At 49.2% G+C, this 24,767-nt stretch overlaps 1 protein-coding gene across 9 annotated transcripts in view; it reads left to right on the top strand.

The window, feature by feature from the left end:
* Window positions 1–24,767, top strand: part of YEATS2 (YEATS domain containing 2) — a 63,117-nt gene that overhangs the window by 34,702 nt on the left and 3,648 nt on the right. For 5 of the 9 annotated variants that reach the window (XM_078878551.1, XM_078878549.1, XM_078878548.1 and 2 more), the window contains 11 exons: window positions 868–1,013; window positions 3,043–3,204; window positions 5,283–5,408; window positions 12,550–12,684; window positions 13,098–13,212; window positions 14,594–14,746; window positions 16,996–17,082; window positions 18,754–18,883; window positions 20,764–20,840; window positions 22,096–22,178; window positions 23,568–23,787. In XM_078878551.1, coding sequence (XP_078734677.1) covers window positions 868–1,013; window positions 3,043–3,204; window positions 5,283–5,408; window positions 12,550–12,684; window positions 13,098–13,212; window positions 14,594–14,746; window positions 16,996–17,082; window positions 18,754–18,883; window positions 20,764–20,840; window positions 22,096–22,178; window positions 23,568–23,787 — 1,434 coding nt within the window. The remainder of the gene's footprint in view (window positions 1–867; window positions 1,014–3,042; window positions 3,205–5,282; window positions 5,409–12,549; window positions 12,685–13,097; window positions 13,213–14,593; window positions 14,747–16,995; window positions 17,083–18,753; window positions 18,884–20,763; window positions 20,841–22,095; window positions 22,179–23,567; window positions 23,788–24,767) is intronic. The other 4 variants (XM_078878546.1, XM_078878547.1, XM_078878552.1 and 1 more) reach the window with 4 other exon arrangements.

The following is a 24,767-nucleotide window of genomic DNA, read 5'->3' as shown; positions in this document are numbered from 1 at the left end:
ACTGGAGCATGGATGGGCATGTCTGCGTTGTGTCATTTTATTATGTTTTTTTCCCCAGAGTAGTCTGCAACACTACCGGAGGGTTTACCCCCACAACACCTCCGAGATTTTCCCCTATGAAATCTTTCCGGCTGTCTGGCTTTTCTCTCTCACGTACAGCAACATGACCAAAGGGGGGAGGGGCTACACTCAGCCAGACCACGTGACGAGGAGGTGTCTCCAATCCACGCCCACTGCCCCTGGTGGGCGTGGCCAAACTCACGTATTAACAACCATGAAATAAACAAGCAGTTTCAGTTTTAACTCGCATCTACCCTCAGTCAATTGTCAACCCTTAAACCGCAGTAAATTATGATGGAATTCACCTACTCTTTGTAGCGTAGGGTGGCCCAGTCGGCCTCACAGGATGTCCCCTCATATTGCAATGCGGGCACATGACACTACCTGCTTGTACAGCTCTCTCTGCCCACTACAATTAAAAAAACATTTTTGCTGTGGTTGTTCCACCTGAAGACGGAAGCTTGTGTTGCCTCCGAAACGTCGTGATTTTTTTTTTCACCTACGAGACTTTACCGAAAGTTTCAGAATTGCTTTTTGTGTTTAGTTTTTTGTCTTTACCCTGCACCTCCGGTTAGCACTGTTGACTGCGTTTGATGCGAAAGAAATTCAACATATATACATACGTGTTTTATTTAACGCCACTTGATTTCTACGCTACTTTAAACCGCGCCTATAAATCAATCAAGATCAACGGTTTTCGTTGAAAAACGAACCATGCGCTTAAACAACCGAGCACGTTGAGAGGCCGCCGTTAATGAATGCCGGTGTGCGTTCCGAGTGAGCGTTGACGCCGCGTGTCTCGTGCAGCTGGCCAGACGCTGCAGGGCTCGGCCGGAGGTGCCGGCAGCGGCGTCACCTCCTCCTCCAGCGCCGTCCTGGGCTCCCTGCAGCAGCACGGGAAGCAGCCGCCCTCCCTGCCCTACACCTCCTACATCCTGAAACAGACCCCGCAGGTAACCCCGCTCACACGCTGACGCCACAGCTGCCTGCTGCGGCTGTCCTCAGGCTGCAGCGTGTATCAAATTGTTTGGCGCGTATCGTGACGGTACTGCAAGATGCCCGTCCGGTGCTCGCCGAGCCGCATTGGCTTCCGATTGCCGAACGAATACATTATATGGCCGCGCTCATTGCACACAAAGTGCTTGCCGCAAATTAGCCCACAATACCTTGTTGATCTCGTCAAGGACCATAAACCATCACGTAAACTCCGGTCATCCTCGCAGCGGCTTTTGGCGAGTCATCGAACAAAGATGGGCACCATATCCCGCACCTCCACATGCGCTTCAGCGGCCGTCTGGAACGCTCTTCCTACCGATATTAGGAAGCCACTGGAACTAAATAATCCATATTCATTTCTTTCAAACTGATTTTTAGTGTTTAGTTTGTTGTCCTTCCCTGGCACCTCCGATTAGCACGGTTGGCTACGTACAGTGCGAAAAAAGTTAACCATACGTACATATTTCTCTATCGAGTCGGCATTTTTTGTTATATTTACAGTCTTGGTCTCCTATTCTTAGTCACGGCTCGGCTCAGGCTTTGGCCCTGGCTCAAGCGAGCTATGGCTCACAGCAACGGTTGTGGCAGCACTGGCCTAGTTTGGAAATATATACGTTTGGCTAGCGTTCCTCAGAAGCCCCAGGCAACAGCATCGAAAGAGCAACTAGGCATCCCCGACAGCCAAAACGGGTGACATTTTACTCGCCCCAACGCTCGGATATTTCAGCGGTCATCGACGGCATTCGGTGATGAAACAGTTGTGACACGTTCAGGGTTGGATATCTTCACTTGGAACTTCCCCGAGTTGAATGTATGTTTGTTAATGTTTTGTATTTCTATTGTCTGACGGTGTGTTTGGTCATGTGTTTGGTCATGTTACAGGAAACCAGCACACCAGATTTGACACGATAAGCAAATGACCGCCATACTCCCCCTCATTTCTGGTGACCCCTACTCTGCCATCTGTAGGCATGCTTTCATTACGTATTTGGTTTGGCGTACACATTAACACGAGCTCAAAATAACTTAATAGGCAAAATAACTGAGCCAAGATACTCGTCTAAATACCAGCCAAGAGCGGTAAGACGAATCGTGTCATAACATTTCATCAATTGAAATTGATCTCACGCTCGGCAATCAGGTGTTGTTTTATACACTCTATGCAAATAAATGCACATTATATGCAAATGTTGGGATTCCACTGCGAATTGTGGGAATGCATCTGAGCCGAGCCACCACAAGGCCCTCACGGTGTGGGTGTTTTTTGTTGGATACTTTCCATGCCGAGCTGTAACCAAACCACTATATACTGACCTCACAAGACATTTTAATGAGACTTGGGGGTTAGGCAAGGCCAGGGGTGTTGATAATGATGCATTTATTGCGTGCGATGTCAGTTGGTACACTGTGAGAACACAGCATCACCGCTTAAATCTACAAAATTGTTCAGAATCGGCATCTTAATTTCGACTGAAGGAATCTAATGAGCTATGAAGCTCTTTTTCACAGATTTCCAGTAGGTTAGGACATCTGTCCACATCATTGCGTTTGACATCAGTCAGTACCCAATGAAGACACAGCATGACCGCATGTACATGTTTATTGTCCTTCCCCCGCACCTCCGATTAGTACAGTTGGTTATGTGTCCACTCGTTCGTGGCATAGTGACATCAGCGGCACGGTTGGGCTTCGGCGAATGCGCCGCTGCTGGGCCATGTCATCGCATCTCAGGATGTACAAAGAGGTGGACACAGAATGTAAGATAATAGTATGGTTCATTATATTTGTTCAGGTTTCTGCAGTGGAAAAACAAGCTGGAGCCTCCTGAGCCGCGCCGTGCTGACTCGGCATGGCCCCGGCACGGCTCGGTATTACAGTGGGAAAAAAAATAAGATTCGCGGATGGGTGTCTTGCGGCAGCCTCGCCTGGTGTCGTGTTCAACGTGTTGACCTACGTCTCCCCCCCCCCCCCCACTTTCTGCCGTAGGGAACATTCCTTGTGGGGCAACCGGCATCGTCGTCATCGTCATCGCAGCCATCCCCAGTGAAGGCAGCCGGCTCCCCCGTGCAGCCCCACCCCCCCGGGAGCCCCTCCCCTGGCCCCGCCCGTGTGCCCACCCCAAGCCAGCAGGCGGCTGTCATCACACAGGTATCGCCCATTCCTAACGGTATCGCATGGTATGCAGGAGGCCGTGGCTTCGATCCCAACCCTGACGCCTGTATATTGGGAGTTTGCGTGTCTCTCTCTCCTCGTGGTTGCGTGGTTTTTCTCCGAGTCCTCCGGTGTTTCCCTCCACATTTAGAATCATGTGTATCGAGTATTTGGCTGCAATAAATTTGCACGTGATAATCCACTTGGCTGGGCTATCATTTGTGGCCAGGTCGCTGCTGAAAATAGCTGTATAGCTCAGTGGACCTTACCTGGAAAATAAAATTAGTTGAAAAGTTTATTTTTAGTCAGTAATCTCAACCGTAATTAAAATGATGTATCATTTCACTGCTGGTTAAAGGACTCCGCAAGCCGCCACCAATACTGCGACGCAAGAATTCACCAAGCACACGAGCAGATTTCATCGCTCCCCCCTACGGGGAGGACACGATCTGGGGCGCGTTCCCTCCCTCGGCTGCCACTCTGTCGAGGTGTGGAGGGTGGGCACCAACAAAATTAGAAGACTGCGCCAGAGAAGACATGGGAATTAATGTAATGGTAGTTGGAAAAATGGCACAGGCCGAAGGAAATGTAAGCTGCTGATCGTGAACGACACAGACTCTCATAGGGCTTCGCTAAATAAAGAACGGTACGATATGTATGCCTGTCATGTGTGCAGTAGCAGTCCACTTCCAGACCAAGTTAGGAAGTAAGCAAAGGGAGGTACTTCACTCGTACTTGTATGCTGACGGAGATAACGGGAGACGCACAAACACAGAGGCAGACCCGTACAGAGTGCAGACACAAGTGCTGTTTGCGAGCACCTATTGCGGCCGGCATGGCAAGCGTGGGGATGTGACCACCACCACACACGTGGCTACCTTTGTATTCACAGTGCTAAAACGAAACTTACCACCACTCTCCCGCAAGTGTGGAAATTTCAGTTTGTCTGTGTACGTCCGTCACCACATTATTATTATTATTTGCGCATTCCTCCGTTGTCGAGAAAGCTGTACAAATGATTTATAACTGATTTACAGAAATCCTAATTGCTTTACGAAACTATGGCTCAGTAAATAGCCACTTGGTGATCATACTGTGTCCGATGTTATACGTCTGCATCTGAAAAGTGTCTGTAACGTACGTCGAGAAATGTCGAGGATGGCCATGTATTGGCGCTGTTGCGGGCGTGCTTACGTTATGAATTTATTTTCTTTAACACCCTTAGACAACGCCGAGTGGTTATGACTCATTGTTGGGGGATGGGGTGCAGGAGGAAACCTTCTGCCACGTAATTGATCTGAGCTTGAATTTAGCTCGAGGCTCGGGAAGCCTTCTGCTCGGGTCTGGGCTGACGGGCAATGACCGAGGACAACAGTCGTAATAAGAATGCCCCAATATTTACCTGGGTATGCCTCACTGAGTCTCCAAGACTCATTTTCAGGAGGGTTCTGCGTGGGATAGATGGCCACTGCAATTAGTCTTTTCCCATTCCGATGACGTACGTGTACATCATCATTTTATTTTTCACGATCCAATTCTGATGACATACACGTATGAATTCTGCATAAAAGGCCATGTTTTTACAGTTCTGTGCGGAGACTACAATGTCTTTAATAACAAGGGAGCTATGCCTCTCTAAAAAATGATGCTGAACCGTTTGCGCTTTCCAAGATTCAGCAGTGAACGGGACCCACCCTGCAACTTACAGACGACTCGGAACGGGAAAGGATTAAACTTTAAGTCAAGATTAATGAGTGTTTCATATGTGGCAAGAAACAGCATTTAGATTCCTTTCGAGGCCAGATTTTCACCGTTTTATTCTGGCTTGGCAAATAGCCAGCGGATAACCACCCATACCACGCTGAGGGCCTTGACCTGGCTCAGCTCAGGTGTACCAATGTAAAAGGGATACACATTGCCGTCCTTGCGTAGGTCGTGACAGCATGCTCACCAGCCCATCTGTGTGTCTCGAGTGCTCCCTTCCGTGCGCGGTGTGCCTGTGGTGCCAGACGGTGTCTTTAGTTGCTGGCTCCAGCGGTTGATTGATTGGAGGTGTCTGTGACTGCACGCCACAGATCATGCAGCCCCCGGGAAGCCCGTCGGTGCACCCCACGCCCTCCTCCAGCCCCGCGGGCCCCGAGGCAAGCCCGGCTAGGACCACTACGCCAGCTGCTCTGCCCCAGCATGCCGTGCCGGCCGCTGTGAGCATCTTGCACCTTGGCGTTTTCACCTCGCACCGCTTTCTCTCCCTTCCGTGTGGCTCAAAGCGTTGCAGAGTCAACTCTTAGTTATCCATCGGTAGTGGAGAGAGTGGGTGCATTTCCCGGGCGATTTGTACGCATGCAGGTATGTATGTTGAACGTCGTTCGCAACGTACGTAGTCAACCCCGCTAATCGGAGGCGTGGGAAATGGACAACAATCTAAACACAAAAAGCAGTTCTAAAATAATTAACCCGTAAAAACAAAGTTTTTCACTATAAATCCTTTATATGCAATTGGTAATTAAATATTTAAAAAAATTCCTAAAAAGGGTACAATTTTTGAATTTTTTTTCACGAAAATACATTGTCACGCACAACGAGTCTGTGTGCAAAATGTCAGCTCGATTGGATCACGGGAAGTGGGTTAAAAAACGACCGAACTATTTGCACGGTCGTAAGCGCGCAAGCAAGCAAGTGAACTTAATATAAAGGATTTAAAAAAATACGTTTTCAATCTAGATTTAAAAGTGCATAGCTTCAGTGGATTCCTAATATCGGAAGGAAGAGCGTTCCAGACGGCCGCAGAAGCGCGTCTGAAAGCGCGCGATGCCGGTGACCATCTTTGTTCGATGGTCAGCCAAAAGCCGCTTCTGCGAGGATGACCGGAGTTCACGTAAGCATGTGTTTGACTTGCACCTCGTTGATAGTACAAGTGAAGCATCCTCGCCGTGGCAGCTTTTGGCTGCTGGCCATGGAACAAAGACGGTCACCGCATCGCGCGCTTTCAGATGCGCTTCTGCGGCCATCTGGAACGTTCTTCCTTCCGATATTAGGACGCCACTGGAGCTATGCACTTTTAAATCTAGATTGAAAACTCGTTTCTTTAGGACGGCTTTTTCTGTTTAGTTTGTGGTCCTTCACCCTTGCCTCCGATTAGCTCTGTTGGCTACATATGGTGCAAAAGAAGTTCAACATACATTCACATACAAAAGAGCAGCAGTGTTGCCTGCCCTCCTGCCAGTCCCTGTTACGATGTTTAGCTTCCTCTGCGTTGATGAAGGGAGCAGATGGCTCTTCCTTCCTGACCCCCGTTGGTTGAAGCGATCTCACCAGCCATGAGCGTGTACACAGAGAAAGCACACCTTTGTCATTAAACATGCTTCACGCCAGATACTAAATATTTTGTAAACCTCCCTTTTCCTCCCTTCCTAATATTGTTCAACTAAACACACATCCAACTGTAGAGACGCAGCAACACAGTCGGCCCAGGAGCTATGTGGTTTGGATTTGCATGGCTGGTCGTTACATCGCAGGAACGTGAGAGGTGGCCAGATGATTGATCATGCCTGGTGATGATGATGATGATGAGACAAACATTTTTCGAATGAAGACGGTGTGTTTTATAAATTGTCTTGTACATCAGGTGTTCATTTCTTTCGTTTTTGTCCAGACTGTCCTGATTTTAAAGCTCGGATTGTGGGGTTTTATCATGTCCGTGTGTTTATATTAATGTGTCTACTATATGCATAGCGCTGCTGAAATATTCATCCACGTGCGACGACTATTTTTAAGAGGACTCGGTCTACGTTATGTTTTGGTGGTGTCAGATTTATCACCAGGCAGAGGTGAGTAATTTTGCCGCACAGCAAGCACACGATGACCCGTCTAATTCAATTCTGACGTCTTGACGCTGCAACGATTTCCAGCCATTATCAAAGAGATTTTCTTTTTGCGTTTACATGCTTATTAAGCGGCATATTTCACAGGCAGAAGCGGATAGTTGTAAATCGCAGCCGTCTAATATAATGTGGACGGCAGTTGGCGTTTCTGAGCGACAATTGTCGGTTGAGAATGTCCACCGCCGACGTTAGGGTGCTTGCAGGGGGCCATCCATAAATGACGTCACGCACATGGGGGGGGGGGGTCAGACATTTGTGACGATGTGTGACGAAGGGGGGGGGGGTGGGTTTGAGAAATGTGACGTCACATCAAATGCGCGACTTTGAATAAATATAGACAACACGTTCTACTTAATTAAATATGCTTTTTAATCAATGTTTTTTGTTACAACATCAGAGTGCAGCGCCACATTAAATACGCACTACAATGACAATAGTTTAAAGCGATTTGAAGCATGTTTTAATTATTTTGGGGGGGGGGCAGAGTTTTGTGACGTCATTTGAGGGGGGGGGTCTGACTTTTTGTGACGTCGTGTGACGAAGAGGAGGGGGTAGGGGTCAAAAATCGTCCAAAATCGCGTGACGTCATTTATGGACGGCCCCTAAGTGTCAACTAATGTGTGGCTCGCCCAAAGATATATTGGAAAATCCTATTCGCCTCTCAGTAAGGAAATGGTTTCCTGCCCCTGGCTTAAGCCAATCGTGTTATTTCCTTGTGTAAGTGTGTAGTCCTACAGTTTAAGCATTTATCCTGAGTTTTGTGAGTTTGTAATCTGGAATAGGTATATTTGAGCACACTCATGTGTTGTCTGTCTCTGTGAGAGAATGTTTGTCTTTTTTATTTATGGAGGGCCCCTAAGGTCACCGGTGTCCCCGTTTCATTCTCACGGCGCGGCAGTCGAAACGAGAAACGGCAAAATCCCCCGCTCCAACGCCGCTGTCCCACCCAGCAATGTAAAGGACGTCCACTACAATGAGTCGCTCGGCAGCTGAGTCGCGTAGTGCTGGGGTAAAGTGTGGGGGTACTGCCATCTCTTCGAACGTGTCTGACCAGTGTGGACGTGATGGCTAGATATCCTCTTATAGTGGGGGGGGGGGGGGCTGGGTGGGGGCTCTTTCGTCATCGGTGGTGTGAGCAAGTAATTACAAGGCCGCACCAATTATATTTCTAGGTATATTTATTTGCCTCTGCGGATATCCATATTCAATATCGGTTGCCTGCTAAAATGCACTCTAGACTGCATTCTGAGTTGGCCAGCGCTCGGTAGAAATATATCCGCCTCTGAATCGCACCTTTTACCTGTCCGTTCGCGTAGCGTGCACCGCGATGACCTGCAACACGACAGTCTCACGACATGCCACGCACCGCAAAAACACGGAACAGTAACCGCCACGTATCCCGAACGCCATCCGTGAAAAAGAGCTTGATAGCTCGTCGGATTCCTGCAGTCTAAATAAAGAACGTGATTGCTACGATCTTCAAACTCCACTGTCAAGAAGTAGGGCAGCCAAGGAAATGAAGTGAGCCATGCGCTCACTCTTCCAGCTATGCAGCAGCAGCTAATTTAACGTATAATTTACACTTTTCACGCCCATCGAGTTGGTGTTGGCACAGTCACACCCATCCCCCCTCCCCCAGTGCAGCAGCCTCGCTAATGCGACAACGTTTTCAGTTTTCCTTTACAGTGTCAGCTGGAAAGTGCCCGGGGTGGGGGGGGCACAACAGCACTTCTTATGCAGCTAAGACTTTTATAAATAGCCCCTGGGGTGTGTGTGTTTTAAAGCAAAGTCTGGGCCCGTCAAGTCGCTTTGGGTTGGCCACTCGGGTCACCACAACGCCACCCTGCTACTTTACACACGTGTGACGACGTGGGGCTTTCAGATACCACGCCTGCTGCCGATACTAACTACTACTACTCACCCCCGTAGTGACGTTTTAATTCAAGTTTTGGTGGCTCTGAATAATTGGTCAGCTCTCTCGATTTTCCAGGGTTATGGAAGGGAGTGATGGCGAGGATAAAACAAAAAACCGAGATAATGCCGACACTATCTCAGCTGGGAAATAATAACATTTGTATTGCATAGCTGCAGAGAGCGAAGGTGAAATATTGCGTCATTCGTTTTTTAACGTTTACCAAAGTATGCGGACAAGAGTTGGGAGCAGATAACAATAGAAGCAGCCGCGTCTAAAAGAAACACATCAGCAAATAAAGCAAAACGTGCATTCTATTTTTTTAAACTGCACGGTGGCGAGATGTTAACCACCTCGCCAGATATACAGGAGGTCATGGGTTCGATTCCAACCCCAACGCCTGTATATTTGGAGTTTGCATGTTCTCCCCGTGGTCGCATGAGTTTTTCTCCGGGTCCTCAGGTTTTCCCTCCGCATTTAGAATCAACATCACGTGTTTAGAGTATTTGACTGCTGTAAAAGTTCCACTCGATAAGCCGCTTTGTTGAGCTATCCATTGTGGCCAGGTCGCTTCTGAAAAAGAGCTAAATAGCTCAGTGGGCCTTATCTGGTCAAATAAAAAAAATCGTTTAGTTTGATATGATTTGCTTTAAAATCAACATGCAGTACAAGGATTTAAATATTGGCAGCCTTCCGCTTGGGTCTGTAGGCTCCGCAAGTAGGATTGTGATGTTCCTTGCTTGTAATTAGGGGCGCCTTCAGATGGAAATACTACAGTACTGTACATTTTGTCAGTCACGATAATCATATCGTCAATTTGGCTAAATATCATTGTCACATTGAACGTTTGAACTTTTGCAAATATTTATTTTCTGACAAAAAATTTTTGAAACAAACACAACCATTAAATTAGCACCTTGCAAAAATTGTTTTTCTTAACTGGTGGCATGGTTGTTAAATTGCGTCATTGTTGCCGTGCATTTCATTGCTTAATCATTACAGTCATGTGCGTTATAAGCGTTACGGTTTGTAACGTTGCATTGATTACACTGGTGGCAAGTTGAAGTTCAGCGAATTGCAGATGATGAACGATTTAGTAATCCTCATTCCAACCGGAGGTACGCAAGAGCTCACAAACAATACCATCGAAAAAAAATGCATGCAATCGCAAAGGTACGGGTAACGATTTTCGCGATAATAATCACATCGAAGGATTGCATACCGTATCTTATTGTGGGAAACCATTTTGCGACAGCGCTTACCTACCACACATCTATTGCTGTCCTCGCTATTACGGCCGAAGCGCGGGTGGCGTTTTGGTGAAGCAATTGGGGTGGTTTTTTTCCCTCCGAGGCAGATTGTGGCCAGACAGGTCGAGCACAGATGTGACTGTGCCCGGGTAAACAAACGTAAAGCCCAGTCTTTCCTAGAAAGGGCTTGGGTTTCTATAATAAGCCGTGCCAACATCTGTTACCTAACCCGCTGTCCGTGTTGCACGCTGCCTTCTGCCTTGACCAAAGTGCTGTTTACGGTTTGATGTAATCCTTTTTAGCTATGTTCTGCCGTGTGTGTGTGTGATGTACGTAAATCTTATTTTTTTTTTAGAACAATTGAGAGCATGGTGTGACACGTTTCAGTTCCACCGTATGTGTTGAATTTAGATGGTTTGGCAACGCGCGTGTTTGATGTCGAATTGACGTTCCTGTTTGCCGGTGTTCGCTGAACCAAACAGCTAGCTCAGCTGTGAGTGGATTTTTTTATCGAGTTACAAAAATAAACTAAATGTAGTCGACACGGACAAATTGGTAAACAAGTCTGCGTGTAACCTGGATAGATGGCTGTGAACATGTAAGGCCCTTTGTCATTCCACTGCTAGATGAAAGACTGCTCCACGCTGTGTCGGTAATGAGGGCTGTGCTCCCATTCTGCACCACGCTGGTCAGTGCGTGGGTCGGTGAAGGTGGGATGCCCCAGGACTGATTCCGATATCACTTGCCACTGATGTTAACCACGGTCGGGAATTGAACTTAGCTTGCTGGGTTCGTAGCGCAGTGTGCTAACCTCTGCGCCACCGCTCCACCCATTTCAGCGATCCAATGACCTACCTATTCTTTGGCAGGATATAAAAAAATACCCACTCGTCCAAAAATGTACACTATTTTTAAACAAAAATATTTCTTACGTAAACAAATCCAGGAAATACTCGGAAAGCTTAAAACAGACGAACAGAAGTGAACGAATCTGGAGACCTCCATATCCTCTAGAAACAATCACGACAGCTCACCCTGTCACCACAGTGGGGGGGCGGGGGGGGGTGATGGTTATGACGCTAGTGGCGAGCCAGCGGTGACGCACGCAGACGTAGGGCCCTGCTTCTGCGGGACGCCATGTGCCCCCACCTTCCTCCCTGCCGCCATGTCAGCCGGGCACTTCGCGTGCTCCGTCTACGGCACAGCCGCCGTCACTGTCGCCCCAGGCCCCCGATCTCCACTTCACAAACAAATCGGGACGGGGGGGGGCCCTCTCTCTCTCTCCGCCTGCTGCTGTCGTTACAGCGGTAGCCTGGCAGATGCTGCCACCCAGTGGCCGTGAGGCTGCAAAGCAACGTTGTGTTCTATAAATGAATGCGCCTTCACACTTTCTGACGTGTCGGTTGTAAATAGCGCTGGTGACAGGTTATAGGCTATTGGCCATGACCTGGGCTTTGTGACCAGGTTACTGCGAGGAGTATCATCATGTGGACTATGGGGCCGTCCATAAATGACATCACACACCTGGCAGGCGGGGGGGGTCAGACATTTGTGGTGATGTGTGACGGTGGGGGTGGGGAGGGGGGTTATAAATGTGACGTCACATCAAAATGCGCACGTTCTTCTTAATTAAATAGACTTTTTAATGAATGTTTTCTCTTACAACATCAGAGTGCAGCGTCACATTAAATACGCACTACAATGACAATAGTTTAAAGCGATTTGAAGCATGTTTTATTTTTTTTGGGTGGGGGGGGCAGAGCTTTGTGACGCCGTGTGACGAAGGGGGGTAAAAAATCTCCAAAATCGCGTGACGTCGTTTCTGGACGGCCCCTATACAGTCAAGTTACAGATATGAGTCTCATCATGTGGGCTATGTCGTGGGTGGCTAGACACCTCCACGTGTTTTTAGATATGCCTAGGAGACACCCACAACATTTTGAACAACTAAATAAAGGTTCCCTAAATGCCGATAATGCCGATAACTTAACCTGTAAATACACATGATTTTCCGTAGAACTTCTTTCGCATCGTACTTAGCCAACCTTGCTAATCGGAGGTGCGGTGGAAGGACAACATACGAAACAAACTACACAGTAGCCCACAAAGCAGTAGCCTCCGTACCGAGTTAGCAGCCAGCAGTCGAGTCCATTTAACATAATGAGAGCGTGGTGTATCTCCGCTTTTTCTCCGATGACAGAGTGGGTTGGCGAACTTGCGAGCGCCACCTTTCATCTCGCCGATAACCCCCCCCCCCGCAGCTTCCAACAACACGTGGCTGTGTGCGCGTGCTCCGCAGGGCGCGACGATGTCGGGTCTGGGCGCCGGCACGATGACGCTGCCCCTCAGCAGGCCGCCCTCGGCGCACATCCTCCTCTCCCCGGGGCAGCAGCTCGTGGCCACGCCAGAGAGCGGCTGCTCCCCGGCGCATCAGGTGAGAGGGAAAAGAGCAGTTGAACACGTTCGTAGGCTTTCGCGAACAAATATTATCCTAATCAAGGATTTGTTTTTGGGATTCGATCGCGTGAATATAAATGTGTCGTTAAAACCCGCAACCACCCGACACAGACAATTAGTATGGTTTGTGACGTCAACAAAATGTTCCAATTACTTCAGCACAACGGTGTGTTGGAAAGTAAACCCCAAACGTCGTACTCACATTGTAAATGCTGAGTTTACTTTCCAACACTCCGGTGATCTGAAGTAGTAACTAATTGGCACATTTTCTCGTGGGACCTTTGAAATACTATAGGTGCATGCTAAACTGAATTCTTCCACAAAACTGAAATTCAGTTGTCAGCTCAGAAATGGAAAATTGGCCAACAAAACGACTGTCCGCTGTCCCAGGTCGTCCTCCCCCCCGGCGTCTCCCTCGGCAACAAGCCGGTGTCCACGACAACGGCTGGGATGGCTGCCCTCCATGCGGCCGGATTCCCCGGAAAGGCCGTCACCACCAAGTCCGGTAGCAGCCCTTCCACACGTGGCTTTGGACGGCCTTGCCGCCGCGCCTGGAGCCTCCTCCACGCGCCTTGCACTCACGCACGTACACAAGTGTGCCCGCGCGGCAGGGCAGCTCGTGGTTTGTACGCCAGAGCAGTGCATCCTTATCATCTTGATTTATTCATTCAGCGAGAGCGTAATTGCCCAAGGCGTGTGATAGCATCCTCGGTGACCATGGGCAGTTCTCGTAGCACTCCGCCGAACTTGGCGGACAGTCATCAACAACACGCGACGTGGTGGTTTTGTACGGTGCCACAGCGGCAGTTGTGGGTTTTCATGAAGGGGGACCCCCCCCCCCCCCAACGGTGGAGATTGGCTTCACAGAGATCTTACCCTCTACAGAACCTGTTCAGCAATGCCCACTGATGGATGTGTATTTAAGCAATCAATAATCAAACCTGGTCCTGCAATATATCAATCTGCCTAGCACAGGCAACCAAAATAATCAAGATGAGGCATTTTTTCGAATTCTGTGAAAAATACGAAATATTTTAAGGTCCACGATGCTTGTGAATTCGAGACGGTGGTGGTCCTTGATAAATAACGTCACGCAGCAGTCCTCCTCCTAGAGCCGCGTGCAGCTTCGGAGCCACAGGTTGCCGGGCCCTGGCCTAGAACGTACACAGGAGCTGATGCCATTGCTCAGTGGGTGCTTCTCGCGTGCGTTCCATTCCTTGGCTGCCACTCCATCGTAAGTCTTGACCAACCGGCCGCCAATCCTTCCAGCGACGTGTCCTGCTGCAGTCCGCTTAAACACTCGACCTGGAACAATCTACCGTGTCCACTCACCGTTGGACGATTTTTGTTTCACGATTGGGTGGCGCGACTCGATACACACAGGAGGAGGGCTGTTGGAGTTGCAGACCGTGGGGGCAGGCAGAGTAGAGTGAGCAACATCCCACTAAGCCAAGGGTGACTGGGGTCTTCAACAGAAGGCCTTGGTTGCTCGGGCGAAGAGTGTGTGGAGAGGAGCAGAGTGAGATGAGAGGAGAGAGGTACGCAGGGACGACTTCATGGAAGATCTTGTGGACGATGAGCACAATCGTGAAATTGATTCGAGATTCAAATTGGGGAGCCAGCTGAGCGAACGGAGGATTGCGCTGATGTGGTCTCGTTTGTAGATGCGGGCGAGGACTCTGGCAGCCACGTTTTGTAAACTAATCGACAGTCACGCGCACGGTTTGATGCCAGTATGGTGAACGTACCTCCGATTAGCACGGTTGGCTACATACGGTGCAAAATAAATTCTAAATGCGTACATGCATAATCGCTGAATCGCTGCGCGGTCACACGCTTAACGCGTACGCTCCCCTCGCGTCACTTCTGCGTGCGGTCTGCGCCAGCAGGCGCCCTGAAGCTCCAGGCGAGTGGCTCCCCGGCGGGGCCTCAACAGACGGTGCTCACCATCCCCGCCAGCCAGCTCAAGCAGCTGGCCGTCCCCAGCGCCAGCTCTGGGGTTCACACCGTGCTGCTGCCGCTGCAGACGCTTGCCAAAGGTGCCAGGCCACACGGGGGTGTGTGCGAGCGTGCGTGCGTGTGTATGGGAGCGGTAGTGTAGCGGTTTGCGCGCTGCGCTCTGAACTCAGCCACCCGAGTTTGATTCCCGCTCAAGACCAACATCAGTGACGGTTATCTGAACCAGTACTGGGCTTCCCCTAGGTCAACTCGGCCTCACGTGACTACCTTGTGTGGTGTGTAGTAAACATCGTCACTGGGGAGACAAAGGCAGTCGGGCGTGGTGCTGGCCGCCCACCCCCTCATGTGCCGTCCCGGCCTTCATAGGTAATCCCTAACTATACTTGCCCCAACAGTCTGTGAAGGCTATACAGGGGATCTTTGTCTTTGTATGTATATACGTTGAACTTCTTTTGCACCGTATGTAGCCAACTGTACTAATCGGAGGTGCGGGGGAAGGACAACCAACTTAACACAAAAACAAGACGAGTGTGAGAGCGTGAGTGCATGCGTCCGGTGAGTTCGGTTCGTTCAGGTGTGACCGACGTTTGTGTGGCCATTGCGTTGGCTCGCACCTTAACCGAGCTTCAGGTTTAACGTGAAGGGGTCATGTCTCAGAGGTCTCCAGTGATGGCGTGATTGTGCCATTTCCCGCTCGCTCTACCCACCGCATGGCTCCACCTTTTGAGTTTATTGTTTATTTTTGTGGTTTTCAACTGAGCGCTGCACTCCCTTTGCTCTAACACCCTGAACCACACGCACGCTGCCTCCCGTTGCTGAACATTTTCCTGCAAAATTACCCAGTTGGGATTACGCAGAGCAGCAACATCGCTCCCTGCTACTGCGAACACTTGGGCAGGACCCGCCTGAAAAAAAGAGTCGTGAGGCTTTCCTGGATGAACAAGCGTCAACAATAATTATAATGATTTGATCAGAATGGATCTTGGCCCCCTTACCCCTTCATCGACCTACTTACACCAGCGTGGTGAAATATGGTCAAACAAACGCCCACGGTTGACACGGCGGTGGATTGACAACGGCCTGTAAACTATTGTAATTACAGTACAACAACAACTGCCATTCGCTACTTAGTGGCGGTGACGTCACCACGGCGCTTGTGCCAGGCTAGGTGCACGTTAAGGCCACGTGAAAGTGTCGAACGCCCGCTGGCAGGAGGTCACGGGACAGACCCAGGTGCCATGGGTCAACTGTCTGAGATGACTGGCCGATGCACCACCTGTGCCCCTTACTGTGCAAACTTAATTACAGTATAGGCACGCCTTGATGTGTGCGATAGATGCGCTCCTGGAAAAGCACGCGTATCTCAAAATCGCTTTACGTCAAAAGCAATTTTCCTATAAGAAATAATGGTAAAGGGAGGAGGTTATGGGATTTCATTTACATTCACAGACATAATCGCCTATATTACCCTAACCTATATCAGTACAATACATCCATAATACAAGTACACGCAATAACATACTTTCAATTAAAAAGAAAATCACGTCAACTCTAATTTACTTCCTATAAAATAAAAAAAATAGTAAATAAATAATTACAGCATTACCTACCTGGTACTACGCCGGAGTTGCGTAGTGGAGAGAGGATGGATGGAGACGGTGCACACGTGGCGAGATGCTGTACGGCGTAGCACGCTCGTCATCCTGCCGCACTGGCTGCTGGCAACGCCATTGGGTCAAGGTGCCAGGCTAGGGTGGCGTACGTCGCGTTGCAGACGACGTTATTCCGGAAATGGCTTCGCGTGTGTCGATTTGAAGGTCTAAATACAAAGCGCGCGTTATTCCAAAATGGCGTACCGCAAACGCACGTAAACCGAGGATCGCCTGCCTTATTATCATGACAGTCGACGATGCATTACAGTACTCGGCTACTCAAAGGAGTGCGTAAATGTATCGTACGTGTCGAGTCCCTGCCTGTTCATTGGCTGCTGAATGAGGGCCTCTTCACACGCCTCGCGGGCCGTGAGGGATTTTTTTACTATACTTCCCCACAGTGCGGGTTGGTGAAGGAAGCAAAGTGCAGAACAACAATTTTAATAAAAAAAACATACCTTCGTTGTTGAAATAAATAACTCTGCTGAGTCTATATGCCATGGACACCATTTTAGAAGCATTACATTTCTGATATTACATTGTGTTTTTTTCCCTTTTGTCTTAATTTCCAAAAGTGATTTATTTATTCTCATTTTCTGTTTACGTTTTTATAATTTCACCACGCGTGCTTGTGTGTCCTTTATTCATTTCCCGTGTGTGTCTGTTGCGTCCGGTAGCTCAGGCCCAGTCTAGTTCGGTGCCTGTCATGAGCCCCAGCACCGAGGCTTTGCCTCCCAACTCCCCCGGCCCCACTTCTCTGCAAGGTAAATGTCCTCATCCTGCCCACCACGTAGGGTTCACAGCCTCAGTCGTCCAGAGCTGGGCCCTCCCGTTGTTCAAGTCATCTCTTGCTCTACCGATTATCGGCTTCAATCTGAGACCTGCTGAAACCGTATGCCCCTGTCCGGCAACTTGGATCCGCCGATTCCCGGCACATTGAGTGTACCAAGGACAAATCGGCGTTCGATGGGGGATCGAGCTTTCAGTAGTCACCAGAGGTCGCAAACGGGTTTTGATTCCTTACCCGTACCCGGCCACACCAAGGTCGCAAACGGGTACCCGTACCCGTACTCGGCCGTACCCGTACCCTACCCATACCCAGCCAGGCACGGGTAGGGTACGGGTATCGGGTACCAGATTGCAACCTCTGGGATGAAGCCATGTTGCAGGCGCGGGTGGGTTGATTCTAGGAACTTGAATTGTGAGAAGAGACAAGACGTTGGGAAATGAGTGACAAACGGTGACTCACCAGTGACTCACGGTCTACCCGTACCCGTACCCAGCCGCACCAGGGTCACAAACGGGTACCCATACCCGGCCTTGTACGGGTAGCCGGGTATCGGGTAGGGTACGGGTATCGGGTACCCGGTTGCGACCTCTGGTAGTCAGGCAACTCGTTTGTGGAGCGCCTTGCCCCAGACCGTTAGGAACTCTCCGTGAGTCGAGGTTTTTGGGGCTCGTCTGAAAAAACGTTTAATTTCTCTCGCGTATCCGTCTGTGTGGGGTTGTTTCCCTTTAGTTTTAATGTTCAGGGTTTTTACTGGGATTGTGTTGTAAAGCGCTGCGGAGGCCTTGCGTGAAGGGCGCCACGATAAAACTTTTTACTTGATTACTAATTTACTCGACACCCGTCGGATAACAAAGAAATATATGGGGGGGGGGGGGGAAAAGTAGCGTGTCCGTTCTCACGTGTGCTGCTGTACGGGAGGTGTTGGGCGCGGCTTGGTGATGGCATCGGCATCAGCCGCGTCACGCTGGGCGTGGCGGAGGTTTCCTGCCTTCGGGAGGCAGGATGTTGGGGCGGCTGCCATTTTTAAGGGGGGCCCGAGTATTTGATTTCAAATAAAATAGAATCAAATTTTTTGTCATTTAATCGACTAAGTTGACTCATCATCTCAGCTCTGCTTTCGTCTTGGGAGTCTCAAGACATGATCTTCATACCACTATCGGTTCTATAAATGTATACTCCTGCAGGTTCTCTTTTCTTACCACGATAGATCCTGTACGCGCCGAAAAGTATCAACAAGGAATAGATATGTATGTTGAACTTCTTTCGCACTATACCTTAGCCAACCATGCTAATCGGAAATTTAGGAGAAAGGACAGCAAACTAAATACAAAAAGAAGTTTTAAAGAAATGAGTTTTCAATCTAGAATTAAAAGTGCATAGCTCCAGAAGCTTCCTAATATCAGAAGGAAGAGCGTTCCAGATGGCTGCAGAAGCGCATGTGAAAGCAGTGACCGTCCTTGATGGCTCGCGAAAAGCCACTGCGACGATGACCGGAGTTCTCCTGCAAATCATATCGTGACCCAGAATCTTGCTATTTCATTAAATCGTGGATGGGATGCATCGTCACCTTCCGCATTATGCACCTTTTGTATTGGTACGTGTGTGCATGCCGTATGTGTGTGCGAATGCATGAACGCACGTGCAGTGAAAACGGAGCCTGGCACTGCCCCTCTGCCCGTGGAGCTGCCCGGAGCCTCGGGGCCTCTGCTCGAGGTCAAGTCGGAGCTGCCCTCCCCCGGCGTGCAGGAGAGCACCTTCACGAGCATCCTCGTTGAGTGAGCTTCTCTCGCGCCGCCAGACAGCGCCGACTTTGACGATGACCGTGCCTCGGTCATCAGCCGTGGTCTGTATACAACGAGATGCTGGGGTGGGGAACTTAAGGCCCACGGACCAGATACGACCCCACGACTTAAATTTGTATACGGCACGCAACCCTGTTATTTACAGCTCACAACTTCATTTCACACGGCGCTACCACTTTGCAACGGCCCACAAAAGACATTTATCCGTCGCTGCAAGCATCTCAGACCCGCTAAGGGGGAATATTTTTTACTTGGTAATTTTAGCGCTGTGTGTGGTGATGTGTGGCTGGCAAGAGGTATTTGACAGTGCTACTCGGCCCTCGGTAAAGAAAAGCTTCCCCACCTTTGTGGTTGCCCAGTTAATTATGTATAAGATTCGATGGACATTTTAACTAAAGTGCATCGCCCCTTGCATCAAACCAAGCTTATGAGATATTTTTTGTAGTTTTCTCAGTTACACTCCGAGACCGTGTAAGTTCACATGGGCACGTGTCCACTTTGTCAGAATTCGCTGTTCCATCACTCATGTTTGATGAGGGCCTCTTAACTGAGATTATCACAGAGCTACTGCTCAGCCTCCCTAATTTGCCTCTCCTCCACACTTGGAAGTGCTGCACTTTCCCATTTGCTTTGCTATAGGGATGCTCGTCCCATAGCAGTCATATGTAAATGTACCTATGTATGTATGTTGAACTTTTTTCGCACCATACATAGCCAATCGTGCTAATCGGAGGTGCGGGAAATGTTAAATTCTCAGAGCTGGTATTTGCCAAATTAAGTGAAAAAAAAAAACATTTTAAATAGCAGCACGCGGGAATCCTTTTAATCTCTGTTGGTTTCGAGGATTCGTACCCAGGGTCACGGTGGAGGTGCCGGCCGATTGCTGCGACCTCTGGGCCGACGTGTCACCTCCTTTGCAACCTTTTTTAGTTGACAATCATTAGACCACAGTTCCCCTTTGGCCGGCTGTGAAAACGTCGACTCAGCGGTGCGTCAGTGTACACAGACACCCTTGACCTTTGAGCTTGCTGTTCTGCTCTGTGATTTTGCTCCCAGCGTTTATTCTACGCTCCGTTGTTATTTCAATTCTATGTTCATTGTAAACCTCTTCTGACCTTACCCGTCCCATCACATCCAAGTCTGCAACGTTTAAATCATTTTCCAATGCTGTGAAAAAAAAAAGTTCTAAGCGATCTTCCAGTGAATGCTTTTCATTTCATTGGGGCGCCCTGGTGGCGAGACGTTAACTACCTCGCCCGGTATGCAGGAGGTCGTGGGTTCAATCCCGATCCTGACGCCTGCTGTATATTTAGAGTTTGCGTGTCTCTCCCTGTGGCCACGTGGATTTTTCTCCGGGCCCTCCGGTTTTTCCCTCAACAGTTAGAATCAACGTCACGCGTTTAAAGTGTTTGTCTGCTGTAAATTTACCCATGATAAGCCACCTCGTGATGGCCAGGTCGCTTCTGAAAAAGAGCTATATAGCCCAGTGAGCCTTACCTGGTAAAATATACTCTTTGGTTCTTTCGGTAAAGTCACGTAGGTATAAAATAAAATAAATTTAATCACGACGTTTCGGGCGCAACATAAGCGTCCGTCATCAGGTGAACAAACCACAGCAAGAAACAATTGCTGAAGTGGGCAAAAGGGCTGCTGTAACAACTTCAAATCTAGATAAAAATTTGAGTTTAGCTTTTATATTGCATGATCATTTATTTAGGAATAGTGTGGCCGGGGCATCGTCACTCCGTACACCAGATGTGCTCAGGTCTCCTCGTATTCTTAGCCGATTCGATGCAGGATACTGCAGACGCAACAACAACATTAACTGCTGTTATTGTTTCTGTTTCTCTCAGTGTTGATCACATTGAGAACATAGACCAGCTTCTGACCGCCATCGTGAAGAAGGTCCCACTGCTGGTGAGCGAGAAAGGTACGTAACACCGTCCGCGTATGGGGGTTTTCCCCCCACCTTCGCTTGAATTTTCCTGGATTAACAAGGTCAACAAATTGGATTAAAAGACATTCCCAAAAGCGCATGCAAGCATAAGTAAGTACATGCATGTGCACTAACACGTATGCAAATCCACTGCTGGATGAAGGCCTTCCCATGCCGTGCGAGTCATTGAAGGATATTTGACCATACTTCGCGCTGGTCAGGGTGGGTTAGGTGTAATGTGGAGAACATAGATGTAGGAGCATAGAAGTGTAGTACAACAATAGCTTTTGTCGTGCTGCCTTCTGCTTCCCACCACGTAGCCGCACAATCCGCCTGTTACAATCTTTTGCAAAATAACTTTATAGCTCATCAGATTCGCCCAGTATTCGTAAAGATTCTGATTCTTATGGGGGTCACTCATACTCTTATATAAGCGCACAACTTTATCTGTGATGAACCCTGCATTTTACGTCGTTTTCATGCAGGGGGCGGTGCAAACCTACGCGCCCCCTGCATGAACGACGGAGGCACAGGGACAGACGTTCGATTACTTTGGAATAGATCTGCAGACGGCGGTCTTCTCGCACGGCCAGCTCTATGTCACCTTATCTCGATCCCGCAATCCCAAACGGGTGAAAGTCCGCATCGAACCGAACTCCCCAGCAAGGCCATCAACTTAACGACGAGAGAAAATTCACACGAAATGTCCTTTTCAATTAAGTCTTCCAGGTGCAAAATTATATAAGCTTTTAATGAAGAAATAAAATTATCTAATTCAAAACATAATACAATTCAACGATGTTTCATTTTAAAACTTCAAAACGGAGCATCGGGTGCTTGCATGAATGCGTCGTTCGTGTGCAATTTTTTTGTGACTTTCCTGACCGAAGGCCATAAATGGTTGTGTGGGGGCTCCGCTGGTGCCCCCGAACAACCCGTAGTCCAACATAACAACTTAAGATTGTCTGTGATGTGTCTCTGAGTTGTACCGCGTGTCGTTGTGAAAGACGTCCGACGCTTCTCTCCATGCACTTCGGAGCCTCTTCGAGAACAACGCGCAAAAACGCTGCTATGTGAAAATGCATCGGAGGGCCTTGCAGCTTAGCCTGCCAAAAACTTACACAGTGTGACTTATCGTTGCCTTTGCAATGGTATGATCGTCATGTTGGTTGATTGATGTTGATTATGATGATGGCGATTTTTAAAGAGCGTTTGGGTATAGCCAGCTAATTGTGTGTGTGGGTGTCAGCAGGAGAATCAACGCACCCGTTCTGCGCCACGTCTCTGGAGCAGTACTACAGCTGGAATATCGGCAAACGGAGAGCTGCAGAGGTACAGCCTCCCCACTGATACCCAACAAACCTGTGGCCCCGTGTCGGCTTTGTCAAAGTAAAAACTTTTAACTTTTATTTTATTCAAAAACAAAGGTGCAGCCGAGCAATTTGCTCATTCACGCCACTGCTGGCAGAAGGATCTCTTCCCCCCCCCCTCACCACTAGAGGGAGCTCTAGAGGGGGGGAGAGACCCTCTTGAGCAGGGATCGGCAAGCGTGCTAATCGGGAGGTGCGGGGGAAGGACAACAAATTAAACACAAAAAGCAGCTTTAAAGAAATTAGTTGAGTCAAATGAAATGAGTCGTCGTCGTCGTCGTCGTCATCGTCGTCGACAGGCAGTCTGTGTCTCCTGGGCCGCATGCAGCTCTTTAAGGGCTGCAGTGCAGCTCTTGAATCATAGAGGGTTTTTTTTTTTTACCAAATTCGAAAAAATATGGCTCTCGTTATTTTGGTTGCCAACCCATATCTATCCGTTGTGCTGACCGTTGGACCACCGTGGCAGCATCGCTGTCTAAATAAATCGGATATAACGACGCAGCCCGTCAGTTTCGGGGCGTCACGGTGGCGAGATGTTAATGACCTCGCTTAGTATACAGGGAGTCGTGAATTCGTGAATTCCTGACCCAGCCAGCATTTTGAGTTTGCATGTTCTCCCCGTGGTCGCATGGCTTTTTCTCCGAGTCCTCCGGTTTTTCCCTCCACATTTATAAACATGCATTGAGAGTATTTGGCTGCAATAAATTTCCACATGATAAGCCACTTCGATGAGCTATCATTTGTGGCCAGGTTGCTTCTGACCTTTCCAAGTGACATAAAAAATAGTTTTTAGTTTGGTATTTTGAGAAGACACTAAAAGTTGTACTGATGCTGCAGTCAGTGCTGATTGGAGGTGTGTCTGTGTGTGTGTGTCTGTGTGTGTGTGTCTGTGTGTGTGTCTATTGAGCGGTAGTGTAGCGCTACAAACCCGGTGACCCGAGTTCAATTCCCCTTCGTGGCCAACACCAGTGACGATTATCTGAAAAGTCATGGGCCTCCTCTAGGTCTATTTAGCCTCAAATGAGTACCCGGTGCGGTGTGTAAACATCGCCACTGGGTGGTGCCAGACCAACCGTCGTAGGTGCTTGCTTAACAGCTGTGCATTTGCTCCTACAGCTGTCTGTTAAAGGCTATACAGGGGATCATTGTGTGTGTGCGTGCGTGCCCGTGTGTAAACATCGCTACTATGGAGTCAAAGGCAGTCGGGCTTGGTGCTAGCCACCCCACCCTCTCATGTGCCGGCCTTCATAGGTGTCACTCGCCAACAGCACTTGCCCTAAAACAGTCTTTGTGTTTGTGTGTTTGTGTTTGTTGCGCCACGCTTGCGCCGGGCGGTTGGCGAACCGCGCAGTGGCAGCGCGCAGCGTGCGTGCGCAGGCTGGCGGCCGAGATCCTGGACAGCTTCCACCCGCGACTCGCAGCGCCGACCCACCCCGCGGAGCCGCTCGGCACACGGCGCGTCATGGCGTGGTGCCGCCAACGCGGTTACACGCCGCCCGACCCGGCCACGGCCGGGGAGAGCCAGGAGAGCCTGCTCGAGGAGATCCTCACTCAGATAGACTCCGAGCCAGGTTGGTGCCGTCACTTCGTCAACCGTTGTGTACGTGTCCGTTGAACTTCTTTTGCACCGTACGTACGTGGCCAACCGTGCTAACCGGGGGTGCGGGGGAAGGACGACAAACTAAACACAAATGGCAGTTTTAAAGAAATGAGTTGGGAGTGAAATAAAATGAGTCATCGTCGTCGTCGTCAGCCATGGTCAGCGGCCGGCAAACCTGCGGTTCCAGAGCCGCATGCGGCTCTTTGAGGACTGCTTTGCGCTCTGGAAATATTGAGGGTTTTTTTATACGAATTCGACAAAAATGGCTCGTTATTTTGGTTGCCGACGCTCTAACCATGGGAGTCCAGTTGACCAACGAAGTCCATTTTACCCTGGGAGTCCAGTTTACCATGGGCAGGAGTCAGAAACCTGTGGCTTTTTAAGGACTGCTTCTTGACGTTATTTATTAAGGACCATTGAGGGGTTTTTCTTACAGAATTTGGAAAAAAAATGCCTCATTATTTTGGTTGCTGACCAGTGGCCATAATCAATCCACTGCTGGTTGAAGGCGTCTCCTCCCAAGTCGCTGTCGTCTCTCACGGTGCTGCGATGCAGCAAATTGACCCGAGCACCCACACGCCAGCTGATTTCATCGCTCCATCTCCCCGGTGGACGCTCTTTCAGACGCGTTACATTCCTTGGCCACCACTGCCACTATTCTAGACCACCGGCTATCATTGTTTCTCACCATGACAAGCCCACTTTTTATTTTGAATCGCATCTTGAATCTTCTCAAACCTACGCGTTCCCTGTCATGCAGGTGAATTTTGTGGTTTTGTCTTAGAAAACGCATAACGTGATTCTCGAGGGAATCGGCAGTATGGATGGCTGGAGGAAGGGAGTTAGGGCATGCTCCGCCGGCATGTTCCGCCGATGGAACCTAACCCCCCCCCCCCCCCCCCCGTATATCGTTTGTAATCTCACTGCCGCTGCATGTGTTTTTCCGCCGTC

Source organism: Lampetra fluviatilis, chromosome 51 (assembly GCF_964198595.1).
Source record: "Lampetra fluviatilis chromosome 51, kcLamFluv1.1, whole genome shotgun sequence".
NCBI classification, from domain to species: domain Eukaryota; kingdom Metazoa; phylum Chordata; class Hyperoartia; order Petromyzontiformes; family Petromyzontidae; genus Lampetra; species Lampetra fluviatilis.
This window is presented reverse-complemented; position numbering and strand designations above follow the sequence as displayed.